The sequence below is a fragment of the Cebus imitator genome, unplaced genomic scaffold (genome assembly GCF_001604975.1).
Source record: "Cebus imitator isolate Cc_AM_T3 unplaced genomic scaffold, Cebus_imitator-1.0 Scaffold18, whole genome shotgun sequence".
In the NCBI taxonomy this organism is placed as follows: Eukaryota; Metazoa; Chordata; class Mammalia; order Primates; family Cebidae; genus Cebus; species Cebus imitator.
In genome coordinates this window covers 17,707,281-17,720,254 of record NW_016107333.1, presented here as the reverse complement: position 1 = coordinate 17,720,254, position 12,974 = coordinate 17,707,281, and the positions used below count along the sequence as shown (strand labels likewise).

At 36.4% G+C, this 12,974-nt stretch overlaps 1 protein-coding gene across 2 annotated transcripts in view; it reads left to right on the top strand.

Annotated features, from left to right (window-relative positions):
- UHRF1BP1L (UHRF1 binding protein 1 like) overlaps positions 1-12,816 on the top strand; it is a 53,005-nt gene extending 40,189 nt beyond the window's left edge. For both annotated transcript variants that reach the window (XM_037734139.1, XM_037734142.1), the window contains 3 exons: positions 3,659-3,800; positions 10,779-10,972; positions 11,291-12,816. In XM_037734139.1, coding sequence (XP_037590067.1) covers positions 3,659-3,800; positions 10,779-10,972; positions 11,291-12,796 — 1,842 coding nt within the window. In that variant the 3' untranslated portion in view covers positions 12,797-12,816. The remainder of the gene's footprint in view (positions 1-3,658; positions 3,801-10,778; positions 10,973-11,290) is intronic.
- Positions 12,817-12,974: the final 158 nt, after the last annotated feature.

Below are 12,974 nucleotides of genomic sequence, written 5' to 3'. Positions count from 1 at the left end.
AAACTTATTTGTTAAAATAAGTTGACACTTTGAATTGAAAAGAAATTTTTCCTTATATTCAGAGAAAAGCTTTTTAATTAGATACTATAAGGAACTGACTTGGATTTATAAAGACTGTACAAATTAAAATGATTGATTAAGCAATTTGGCTGGGCATGGTGGCTCATGCCTGTAATCCCAGCTGTTTGGGAGGCTGAGGCAGGCGGATCACTTGAGGTCAGGAGTTGGAGACCAGCCTGGCCAACATGGCAAAATCCCCTCTCTAGTAAAAATACAAAAATTAGCCAGGAGTGATGGTGTGTGCCTATAATCCCAGCTACTCAGGAGGCTGAAGCATGAGAATCACTTCAACCCAGAAGGCAGAGGTTGTAGTGAGCCAAGATTGCACCACTGCACTCCAGCCTGGATGACAGAGTGAGACTCTTATCTCAGAAAAATTGATTAGGCAGTTTATGTAAGAGGAACCATAAATAAACCATTGAAAAATTATTCCACTTCATATGAGACATATACACGTCTATTGAATGATGAATGGGAAAAAAATTGAATGAAGAATGGGAAAAAAAAACCAAAAACTTAAGCTGCATCCCTGGGTCTACTAATACAAATAAATGAAACTGATAAAACTTTATTGGTTGAACTTTGTGACTATATATACATTTTTGCTGTAATTAACTAGGGAGTGGATGAAAAAAATGTAACCAGAACCTTAAAACTAATAGTTTTTTCAAAAAAAATCTAACTGTTATTTTAAACTCAGGGGTACTGTGCAGGTTTGTTACATTGTTATATTGCCTTATGCTGAGGTTTGGGATGTGATTGATCCCATCATCCAGGTGGCGAGCATAGTACCCAGCAGCTAGGTTTTCAGCCCTTGTTCTCCTTCTTCCCTTCCTCCTTTTGGGGTCTCCAATGTCTGTTGTTCCTTTTTTTGTCTCCAAGTGTACCTACCATTTAGCTCCTGCGTATAAGTCAGAACATGCAGTACTGCAGCCTCACTAGCATCTGTATTTTGACTTTTTAATAGTAGTCATTTTGATTGATGTGAGATGGTATCTTACAGTGGTTTTGATTTACACTTTGCTGATGATTAATGATGTGTTGAGCATTGTTTCATATGCTTGTTGGCTGCACATGTCTTCTTTTGAGAAGTGTGTGTTCATGTCCTTTGTCCACTTTTTAATGGTGTTTGGTTTTCACAATTCTTAAATAATTGTGAATATTTTCTCCCATTCTGTAGGATGTCTCTTGATAGTTTATTTTGCTGTATAGAAGCTCTTTAATGAGGTCTCACTTGTCTAGTTTTGTTTTCATTGTGATTGCCCTTGAGGTCTTAGCCATAAATTCTTTGCTAAAGCCTATGTCCAGAATGGTATTTCCTAGCTTTTCTTCTAGGACTTTTATAGTTTGACCTCTTATATTTAAATCTTTGATCCATCTTGAGTTAATTTTTGTATATAGTAGAAGGTAGGGGTCCAGTTTCATTCTTCTAACTATGACTAGCCAGTAATCCCAGCTCTATTCATTGAATAGGGGGGTCCTTTCCCCATTTTTTGTTATTGTCGAATTTGTCAAAGATCAGATAGTTGTAAGTGTGCAGCTTTATTTCTGGGTTCTCTGTTCTGTTCTATTGATCTATGTCTCTGTTTTTGTACCAGTACCATGCTGTTTTGGTTCCTTATAGTCTAAAGTCAGGTAATGTCATGCCTCTAGCTTTGTTCTTTTTTCTTAGGGTTGCTTCGACTCTTCAGGCTCTTCTTTGGATCCCATATGAATTTTTAAATATTTTAAATATTTCTGTGAAAAGTGATATTTGTAGTTTGATAGGAATGACGTTGACTGTAGATTGTTTTGAGCATTGTGGACTTCTTTTTTTTTTAAGACAGAGTCTCATTCTGTTGCCCATACTGGAATACAGTGGCAAAATCTCAACTCACTGCAACCTCTGCCTCCGAGTTCAAGCGATTCTCATGCTCAGCCTCCCGAGAAACTGGGATTACAGGCGTGTGCCACCATGCCCAGCTGATTTTTGTGTTTTTGGTAGAGATGGGGCTTCACCATGTTGGCCAGGCTGGTCTAACTCATGGCCTCAAGTGATCTGCCCGCATCAGTTGCTCAAAGTGCTGGGTGTGAGCCATCATGACTGGTCCAGTTTTTGTAGAGATCGTTCATCTTTTTGGTTAGATGTATTCCTAGGTGGGTTTTTTTTGTTGTTGTTGTTTTTTAATTTGGCTTTCAGTTTGAATGTTATTGATGTAGGTAAATACTACTGATTGTTTACATTGATTTTGAGTCCTGAAACTTTATTGAGGTTACTTATCTGTCCTGGGAGCCTTTTTGTGGAGCCTTTAATGTTTTCTAGATATAGAATCATTGTCAGCAAAGAGAGATAATTTGATTTATTTTCCTATTTGGATTCCTTTTCTTTCCTTCTCTTGCCTGATTGCTCTGGCTAGAACTTCCAGTACTATGTTGAATAGGAGTGGTGAGAGGGCCATCCTTGTCTTGTTCCATTCCTTAAGGGAAATGCTTCCAGTTTTTGTCCCTCCAGAATGATGTTGGCTGTGAGTTTGTTATAGATTACTCTTACTATTTTGAGGTATGTTTCTTCAATTCATAGTTTGTTGAGGGTTTTTATCATGAAGGGACATTGGATTTTATCAAAAGCATTTTCTTTGCCTATTGAGATAACCATATGGTTTTTGTTTTTAGTTCTGTTTATGTGGTAAATCACATTTATTGGTTTGTGTATAAATGTCTTTTTGGAAAAATAATTTGAGCAATCAAACTATTTGACAGAAGTGTTTATAGTTATTATTTTTAAATTAGTTATTTTTTATTGTAAGATATGACTGAATTTACTATAATTATATATATATTTAGGCTTTTGCTATTGAAAGTAATGGCAAAACCGAAATTACTTTTGGACCAACCTAATAATGTCGGCTGGGTGCAGTGGCTCACTCCTGTAATCCCAGCACTTTGGGAGGCTGAGGTAGGTGGATCGCTTGAGGTCAGGAGTTTGAGACCAGCCTGACTGACATGGCAAAACCCCATCTCTACCAAAAAAAAACAAAATAAATCTATGTCTATATCTATGTTAACATTACTAATCTGTATATAATTTAATAATTGACATTAAGTACATTCATATTACTGTGTGACCAGTACCGTTATTCATCTCCAGAATTTTTATTATCTCAAGCTGAAACTATGTATAGCTCTGTTGTTTTTCATGATAATGGAGAAATTATGATAAAGAATTATTTTAAATAGCATACAGGGAAGCATTCTGGATCTGAGGACTTGGATCTATGTCCTGACTGCCATTTACTTATCTGTATTATCTGATAGAATGTCATTATCATTATTTTTCTATCTGTCGTTTTAAGGCTCACAATAATAAGTTCACAAGAAATAATGTACAATGTTGATTTTGTGATTGATAAGGATCCAAAAAGATTATAGAGTTTTCTGAATAGTTGATGGGTGTTTAAAAATAATTCCATGTGAAGTTAAATATATAGTAAAGTTTACACTGGAAATTAACCATTAGCAAATTTTTGGAAGTAGTTTTAAAAGTACTGTCTGGGTTGCATAAATTATTTTGAAAGGTTTTTATTCAGTGTGATTTCAGTAAACTTGTTTATTTTTTTAGGTCTCTACAGCAGAACAATGTCGTTCTTCCCCCAAAAGTATGATTTGCTGCAATAAAAAATCCCTATATCTTCCACAAGAAATGTCAGCTGTCTATATAGAATTCACAGAATATTACTATCCAGATGGAAAGGATTTTCCAAGTAAGAGCGGTTTCTATTATTATTTGTCCATTATTTGGGAAGGTGTTTTTTCTTAATATTTTTGAGTTTTATAGATATGAAAAAAGAAAACTATATTGTTCCTTATTTTATTATATATATATTTTTAAGACATAGTGTCTCACTATGTTGCCCAGGCTGGTTGCAAACTCCTGGGTTCAAGCAGTACTCTTCCTTGGCCTCCCAAAGTGCCACTGGGCCTGGCCCCTGTTCCTCCTTCTTATTATGTATAGTACATAACTCTAGTCTAACAGTTTTACATGTTGTTGTTATTTGTTCATGTATCCTTTTCCCTCCCTAGCTTGTAGAATCCTTGATGGCAGGAATCAAGAGGGTTTTTTTTTGTTTTTGTTTTTGTTTTTGTTTTTTTAGACAGAGCCTTACTCTGTTGCCCAGGCTGGAGTGCACTGGTATAATCTCAACTCACTGCAGCCTCGGCCTCTTGGGTTGAAGAGATTCTCGTGCCTCAGCCTCCTGAATAGCTGGGATTACAGGCATGCACCACCACACCCAGCTAATTTTTCTGTATTTTTAGGAGAGACAGGGTTTCACTATGTTGGCCAGGCTAGTCTTGAACTCCTGACCTCAAGTGATCTGCCCACCTTGGACTCCCAAAGTGCTGGCATTATAGGCATGAGCCACTGCATCCAGCCCATCTGGTATTTATGATTAATTTTATCCCAGATATTCAATTCACTTTGTGCTTAATAGCTGTTTGTTAAAGAATCAGTGAAAGTTAGGTTATTTGTAGAATGAAGTCATTTGTTTCTCCATAGTAAAATTCCATTTATATTTCAGCTATATAACTCCATTTATATATTATTGAAGAAGTAGTAGTTGAAGTTGTCCTTTCAGCTCTAGAGAATTTTTTTTGACTGTTTAAAATGCTCAAATGTATACTTTGGGCACCTTTTGGCATTTGCAGTTTCAGAAACAATGAATTACATGAATTTTTATTTGTAGAAGATTCTTTGGCTTTCTAACATTAAAATGATTATACATTTATATTCTTTGAATATTAAAACTCTTGGGCTTCCTAACATTAAAATGATTGTGCATTTGTATTCTTTGAATATTAAAACTCTGTGCTATTGTCTCAGTTCCTCTAGGAATTCTTTTTTTTTTTGGAGACAGAGTCTTGCTCTGTGGCCCAGACTGGAGTACAGTGGCATGATCTTGGCTCACTGGAACCTCTGCCACCGGGGCCCAAGCGATTCTTGTGCCTCAGCCTTCCGAGTAGCTGGGGCTACAGGTGTGTGCCAACACTCCCAGCTAATTTTTGTATTTTTGGTAGAGATGGGGTTTCGCCATGTGGCCAGGCTGGTATCCAACTCCTGGCCTCAAGTGATCTGCACATCTCAGAATTCTTAAACTAAATGTTGCACTCTTTTATGTGATACCTTTTTTATTGGGTGAAAAATCATAGTTGAAAATATTTAGATAAAATAGGATAGATTATCAGAGGTAACAATTTGTATGCCCTTTCTTTAAAAGTAGAACTCCAAAATACTTAGACCTACTTTGCCCATTTGTTTAACATTGATTTATTAATATATATATATTTTTTCTGATATAGAGTCTTGCTCTGTTGCCCATGCTGGAATGCAGTGGCGCGATCTCAGCTCACTGCAACCTCTATCTCCCAGGTTCAAGTGATTCTCCTGCCTCAGCCTCCTGAGTAGCTGGGACTACAGGTGTGCACTACCACACCGGCTGATTTTTGTATATATATATATATTTTTTTTTTAAATAGAGGTGGGGTTTCTACATGGTAGCCAAGGTGGTCTTGAGCTCCAGGACTCAAGTGATCCGCCCTCCTTGGCCTCCCAAAGTGCTGGGATTATAGGCATAAGCCACTGTGCCGTATGTTTTTAGTTTCGCAAGGAACTTCTGATGCTCATACTGTAGTTTTGCCTTTGTTGCTAGATTAAAAGATAGCATCCTGGGGATTACAAAGATGTCCATCTATTTTATTGCTTTATTCCTAATTTGTGTTAAACTTCTGGCATCGGCCAGGTGCTGTGGCTCATGCCTGTAATACCAGCACTTTGGGAGGTTGAGGCAGGCGGATCGCCTGAGGTCGGGAGTTCGAGAGCAGCAATGAAACCTCATCTCTATGAAAAATACAAAATTAGCCAGGCATGGTGGCACATGCCTGTAATCCCAGCTACTCAGGAGACTGAGGCAGAAGAATTGCTTGAACCTGGGAAGCGGAGGTTGCTGTGAGCCAAAATCATGCCGTTGCATCTCAGCCTGGGCAACAAGAGCGAAACTCCATCTCAAAACAAAAAACAAAACAAAACTGGCATCTCATCCTATCTTCATGTTTTCAACAGTCTTTTGTGGGTTTTTTTTTTTGTTTTGTTTATCTGTGTGTATTTCTCATTTGTTTCTTTCAGCTGCCTTTCCAAGCAGATGAGAAAACTCAGATAGATGAAGACATTTGCTCAGCATCTTATAGGGAGTAAAAAGGCACAGTTGAAACTCAAGCATTGTCTTATAAATCTTAATTCATTGTTTTTTCCTCACGGTATTACACTACTCCCCTTTGCCCCTATATTCACCATGGCCATTGTCTGTTATTGCATAATCATAGTATTCCAGCCATGCCCCTATAAATGTTTTTCTTAAATAAAATATATCATTGGTCAAGTAATTTTTTTAAATTTTATTTTCTTTAATTTTTATGTTAATTTAAAAAAAAATTTCCTTAGGTTATTAGGGAACAGATAATGTTTCGTTACATGAGTAAGTTCTTTAGTGGTGATTTGTCAGATTCTAATACACCCACCACCTGAGCAGTACACACTGCACCTTATTTGTAGTCTTTTATCCCTCACCCCTTTCCCACCCTTTCCCCTGACTCCTCAAAGTCCATTGTATCATTCTTTTGCCTTTACATCCTCATAGCTTAGCTCCCATTTACAGGGGAGAACATGTGATGTTTGGTTTTTCATTCCTGAGCTACTTCACTTAGAATAATAGTCTCCAGTCTCATCCAGGTCGCTGCAAATGCCATTAATTCATTCCTTTTTATGGCTGAATAGTATTCTGTCACACACACACACTCCCCACAGTTTCTTTATCCACTCGTTGATTGATGGGCATTTGTGTTGCTTCCACATTTTTGCCATTGCAAATTGTGCTGCTATAAACATATGTATGTGAGTATCTTGAATGACTTCCTTTCCTCTAGGTAGATACCCAGTAGTGGGATTGCTGAATCAAATGGTAGTTCTACTTTTTGTGCCTTTTTTTTTTTTTTCAAAGTCTCACTCTGTCGCCCAGGCTGGCTTGCAGTGGTGTGATCTCAGCTCACTGCAGCCTCCGTTTCCTGGGTTCAAGCAATACTCCTGCCTCAGCCTGCTGAGTAGCTGGGACTACAGGTGCGCACCACGGCACCCAGCTAATTTTTGTATTTTTAGAGATGGGGTTTCACCATGTTGGCCAGGCTGGTCTCAAACTCATGACTTTGTGATCCACCCGCCTCATCTTCCCAAAGTGCTGTCATTACAGGCATTAGCCACTGTGCCCAGCCTACTTTTAGTGGTTTAAGGAATCTCCACATTGTCTTCCATAGTGGTTGTACTAGTTTATATTCCCACCAGCAGTGTAGAAGTGTTCTCTGCCACTTCATTCATGCCAACATCTATGTTTTGATTATGGCCATTCTTGTAGAAGTAAAGTGGTATGACATTGTGGTTTCGATTTGCATTTCTCTGATCATTAGTGATGTGAATTTTTTCATATGTTTATTGGCCATTTATATATGTTCTTTTGGGAATTGTCTGTTCATGTCCTTAGCCATCAATCCCTTTTTGGTGGGATTTTTTTTTTTCTTGTTGATTTGAGTTCATTGTAGCTTCTGGATATTAGCCCTTTGTCAGATATACATAGATTGTGAAGAGTTTTTCCCACTCTGTGGGTTGTCTGTTTATTCTGCTGACTGTTCCTTTTGCTGTGCAAAAGCGTCTTTAGTTTAATTAAGTCCCAGCAATTTACCTTTGTTTTTATTACATTTCCTTTTAGATTCTTGGTCATGAAATCCTTGTATAAGCCAATGTATAGAAGAGTGTTTGCAATGTCGTCTTCTAGATTTTTATAGTTTAGGGCTTAGATTCAAGTCCGTAATCCATCTTGAATTGATTTTTATATAAGGTGAGAGATGAGGATCCAGTTTCATTCTTGTACATATGGCTAGCCAATTATCCCAGCATCATTTGTTGAAAAAGGTGTTCTTTTCCCACTTTATGTTTTTGTTTGCTTTGTTGAAGATCAGTTGGTTGTAAGTATTTGGGTTTATTTCTGGATTCTCTGTTCTGTTCCGTTGATCTACATGCCTATTTTTATACCAGCCCCATGCTGTTCTGGTGACTGTGGCCTTACAGTATAATTTGAAATCAGGTAATATGATGCCTTCAGTTTTGTTCTTTTTGCTTAGTCTTGCTTTGGCTGTGCGGGCTCTTTTTTGGTTCTATATGAATTTTAGAATTGTTTTTTCTAGTCCTGTGAAGAATTATGGTATTATTTTGATGGGAATTGCATTGAATTTGTAGATTGCTTTTGGCAGTATGGTCATTTTCTCAGTATTGATTCTACCCATCAATGAGCATGGGATGTATTTCCATTTGTTTGTGTCATCTATGATTTCTTTCAGCAGCGTTTTGCAGTTTTCCTTGTAGAGGTCTTCCACCTCCTTGGTTAGGTATATTCCTGAGTATTTTATTTTATTGTTTTATAGCTATTGTAAAAGGGGTTAAGTTCTTTGATTCTCAACTTGGTCACTGTATATAGAAGAGCTACTGATATGTGTATATTAATTTTGTATCTGGAAACTTTGCTGAATTCTTTTATCAGTTCTAGGAGCTTTCTAGAGGAGTCTTTAGGATTTTCTAGGTAGATGATCATATCATCAGCAAACGGTGACAGTTTGACTTCGTCTTTACCTATGTGGATGCCCTTTATTTCTCTCTTGTCTGATTCTTCTGCCCAGGACCTCTAGTACTTTGTTGAAGAGGAGTGGTGAGAGTTGGCATCCTTCTCTTATTCCAGTTCTCAGAGGGAATGCTTCCAACTTTTCCCCATTCAGTATTGTGTTGACTTGCTGTAACAAATACCACAGACTGGGTGGTTTAAACAACAGAAATTTATTATCTCACAGTTCTGAGGCTAGAGGTCCAAGATGGACTTCAGCAGGATTGTTTCTTCTGAGACTGCTCTCCTTGTAGATCGCTATCTTCCCCCTATGGTTTCACATGGTCTTGTGTGTGTGTGTGTGTGTGTGTGTGTGTGTGTGTGTGTGTGTGTGTCCATCCTGTCCTGCTCTTATAAGGATATGAGTCATATTGAACTAGGGCCACCCATTTTATTCTAATTGTCTCTTTAAAGGCTTTAGCTCCAAATACATTGTGAGCTACTGGGGGATAGGACTTCAGTAAATGAATTTTAGAGGGACTAATTCAATCCATAGCAATAAATATAGCGTTGTTAGTCTTGTTTTTAATGCGTTTGTTTCTTTTACATATTTCATTTGCACCCTTCTCCTTTCCCTTAGTGATGTCAGAATACTGAAGGTTTCCACAAGCTGATTTTAACTATTGTTAACTACATACTAATCTATTTTATAAGTAGACCTCTGTTGAGAACTGCATATAAATCTTTCTACTGCTTGGTGTCCTGGGTTCCTTTCTCAGTCCCAGATCTGCTCTCAGGGTTCTTTCTGTGCTCTAGCTCTTGGGCAGCATTTGCTCCCTAGTCTGCTCTGTGGCTACCATCATCACTCAATCTGTATGTTGAGATATTCCTTCTTCTTTCCTTCCAGAGTGTGATACAGTCTCTGCAGCACCCACTTTATTTCTATTCCGAGAGGCAAGCATCTCTACTGCACAATTGCATGTCTCTGATAAGACTTGAATTATAATTTTTGTTTGTTTGTATCTGTCTCATGTAATAAACTATGAACTTTTAAGGGAAAGGGACCATGCCCTATTTGTTTTTGTGTTCTTTGTGCTTAGGGTAAGACAATGTAGTTGACATTCAGTGACTCTTAAAGGAAAGTGAATGAATAAATGAATTATATAAGCAAATAAACCCTATTCAGGACATTGTTACGTGTTCTCTCTCTACTGATATCTTACACCTTAGATTTATTTTTCTTAAATTTAGTCTTAAGTGTTCTAGATATGCATAATTTTAGCTTTGGTAGAAATAAATATGTCTGAATTTTTAGAATAAAGGATCTTCATCAAGGTCCTCTGAAAACAAAATGGCTTTTATGGTAGAAGAATATTTATATTTCAGGAAGTGATGTACCCTCTAATTGTGAATGTTAGTTTGTTTTAGGAGAGCTGTGAAAAAGAGTGAATTCCCTTTATTATTCAGGAGATACTTGATATTCTAGATATTCTAGGCCTTGATTAAAGTGGGGAATAAACGTGTGTGTGGTCCTTTCTTTCAAGGAGATCCTGCTAGCATAGCACTTTCATAAGAAATTGGTCATTAGACTTAGTTCTCTCATTTTAGAGGATTTAGATTAAGATTCAGGTTGTAAAGTCTTTACAGAAATAGGTGATCGAGGACCACTTTGATGTGATACTTCATCAAGAAGATGATGTTTTTAGAAGTTTGCTTCTTGGTGAATACAACCTTAGGAAAGAAATTGAAACAATGCTTCTCGTTTTATGCAGTTAGTTTTAGATTAATTTATATATTCAAAATATTTATGTGTTTTATAGATTTATATTTTAAAATATTAAAATTTTTTTTCAGTTAGTGAGGCATGGAAAATTTGTCTAAATGTGTTTGCTATCATTCACATGTATCACTTTGATTTTATAAATAACTCCTCAAATTTATCTTATGAGAGAATAAAACTGACTAAACATGAATTTTCTGTTCTCAGGGAAGATTTAGAACCATCCAATTAAAAATTAAAAAAAAAAAAAAATCTTTTCTCCACAGTTCCATCTCCTAACCTCTATAGCCAGCTGAATGCATTACAGTTTACTGTGGATGAAAGAAGCATTCTATGGTTGAATCAATTTCTGCTGGATTTAAAACAGAGTCTTAATCAGTTCATGGCTGTGTACAAGTTGAATGACAATTCAAAATCCGATGAGCATGTTGATGTTCGAGTTGATGGCTTAATGCTAAAGGTATCATACAAGCAGTAGCAGTGATATAATTCAATTTTGTTCTTTTTATTTTATGATTTATTGTGTACATATATATGTTACATTCATTTTTCATGTTATGTTTTTTAAAAAGATAATTCTCTTCTAGTGGTCATTTAAGTTCTCTTTACACAGTTTAATAAAAAGATTTGATAGAAAGAGTTAGTGTTTTATGTCTTAATAAGAAAGTAATATTTTGGGGGGAAGGTCAAGAAGAATTTCTGAGCTAAGTCATATTCTCTTATCTTCAAGATGTATGGATTTGCCAGTTGGATGACATTAATTTTTCTTCTCTTCTAGTTTGTCATTCCTTCTGAAATGAAATCTGAATGTCATCAAGATCAGCCACGTGCAATTTCTATTCAGAGTTCTGAAATGATTGCCACAAATACAAGGCACTGTCCAAACTGTCGACATTCTGACCTAGAAGCTTTGTTTCAAGACTTTAAAGATTGTGATTTTTTTAGTAAAACATATACCAGCTTCCCCAAATCTCGTGACAATTTTAATCTTTTACATCCAATTTTCCAGAGACATGCTCATGAACAAGATACAAAAATGCATGAAGTTTATAAAGGAAATATTACTCCCCAATTGAATAAAAACACTCTTAAAACTTCTGCTGCCATGGATGTTTGGGCTGTGTACTTTTCTCAATTTTGGATAGATTATGAAGGGATGAAAAGTGGAAAAGGACGGCCAATAAGTTTTGTAGACTCATTCCCTCTTTCCATTTGGATTTGTCAACCAACAAGATATGCAGAGTCACAAAAAGAGCCACAGACTTGTAGTCAAGTATCTCTAAATACATCACAAAGTGAATCTAGTGATCTGGCTGGCCGATTGAAGCGGAAGAAGCTCTTGAAGGAGTATTATAGTACAGAGTCTGAGCCCTTGACAAATGGTGGTCAGAAACCTTCATCAGATACATTTTTCAGATTTTCCTCTTCCTCATCAGAGGCAGATATTCATGTCCTAGTTCATGTTCATAAACATGTCAGTATGCAGATTAATCACTACCAGTATCTGCTACTAATTTTCCTGCATGAGTCACTTATCCTGCTTTCAGAGAACTTAAGGAAAGATGTAGAAGCTGTGACTGGCAGTCCTGCTAGTCAGACATCCATTTGTATTGGAATTTTACTTAGAAGTGCAGAACTGGCTCTTTTGCTCCATCCAGTGGATCAAGCAAATACTCTTAAGTCTCCTGTTTCTGAAAGTGTGAGCCCAGTGGTTCCTGATTATTTGTCTACAGAAAATGGGGATTTTTTGTCTTCAAAACCAAAACAAATTAGTAGGGATGTAAATAGAATTAGAAGTATAACTGTTAATCATATGTCGGACAACAGATCTATGAGTGTTGACCTTAGCCATGTCCCTTTAAAGGATCCTTTGCTTTTTAAATCAGCTAGTGATACAAATCTGCAAAAAGGCATTTCTTTTATGGACTATTTATCAGATAAACATTTAGGGAAAATAAGTGAAGATGAAAGTAGTGGACTTGTTTACAAAAGTGGCTCAGGAGAAATGGGATCAGAAATAAGTGACAAAAAGGATTCATTTTATACAGATTCAAGTAGTATTTTAAACTACAGAGAAGATTCGAATATGCTGTCATTTGATAGTGATGGTAATCAAAACATACTTTCAAATAGTTTAACTAGTAAAGGAAATGAAACCATACAGTCGATCTTTAAAGCTGAAGATTTGCTTCCAGAAGCAGCTTCACTCTCTGAAAACCTAGAAATCAGTAAAGAAGAGACCCCTGCAGTTAGAACACTTAAATCACAGTCATCTTTAAGGTAACAACATTTTATTGGCCTTTTTAAAAATTATTTTATGTTGCTGAGTGTGTGTACATGTGAGTGTATTTTGTTTTTGTTTTTTAAAATCAATTAAAATACCATTTATTACAGTAAAATGGTATATGTGCATCATAGAAAATTGGAAAATACAAGTAAGGAAAAACTTAAAAATTAAGCCT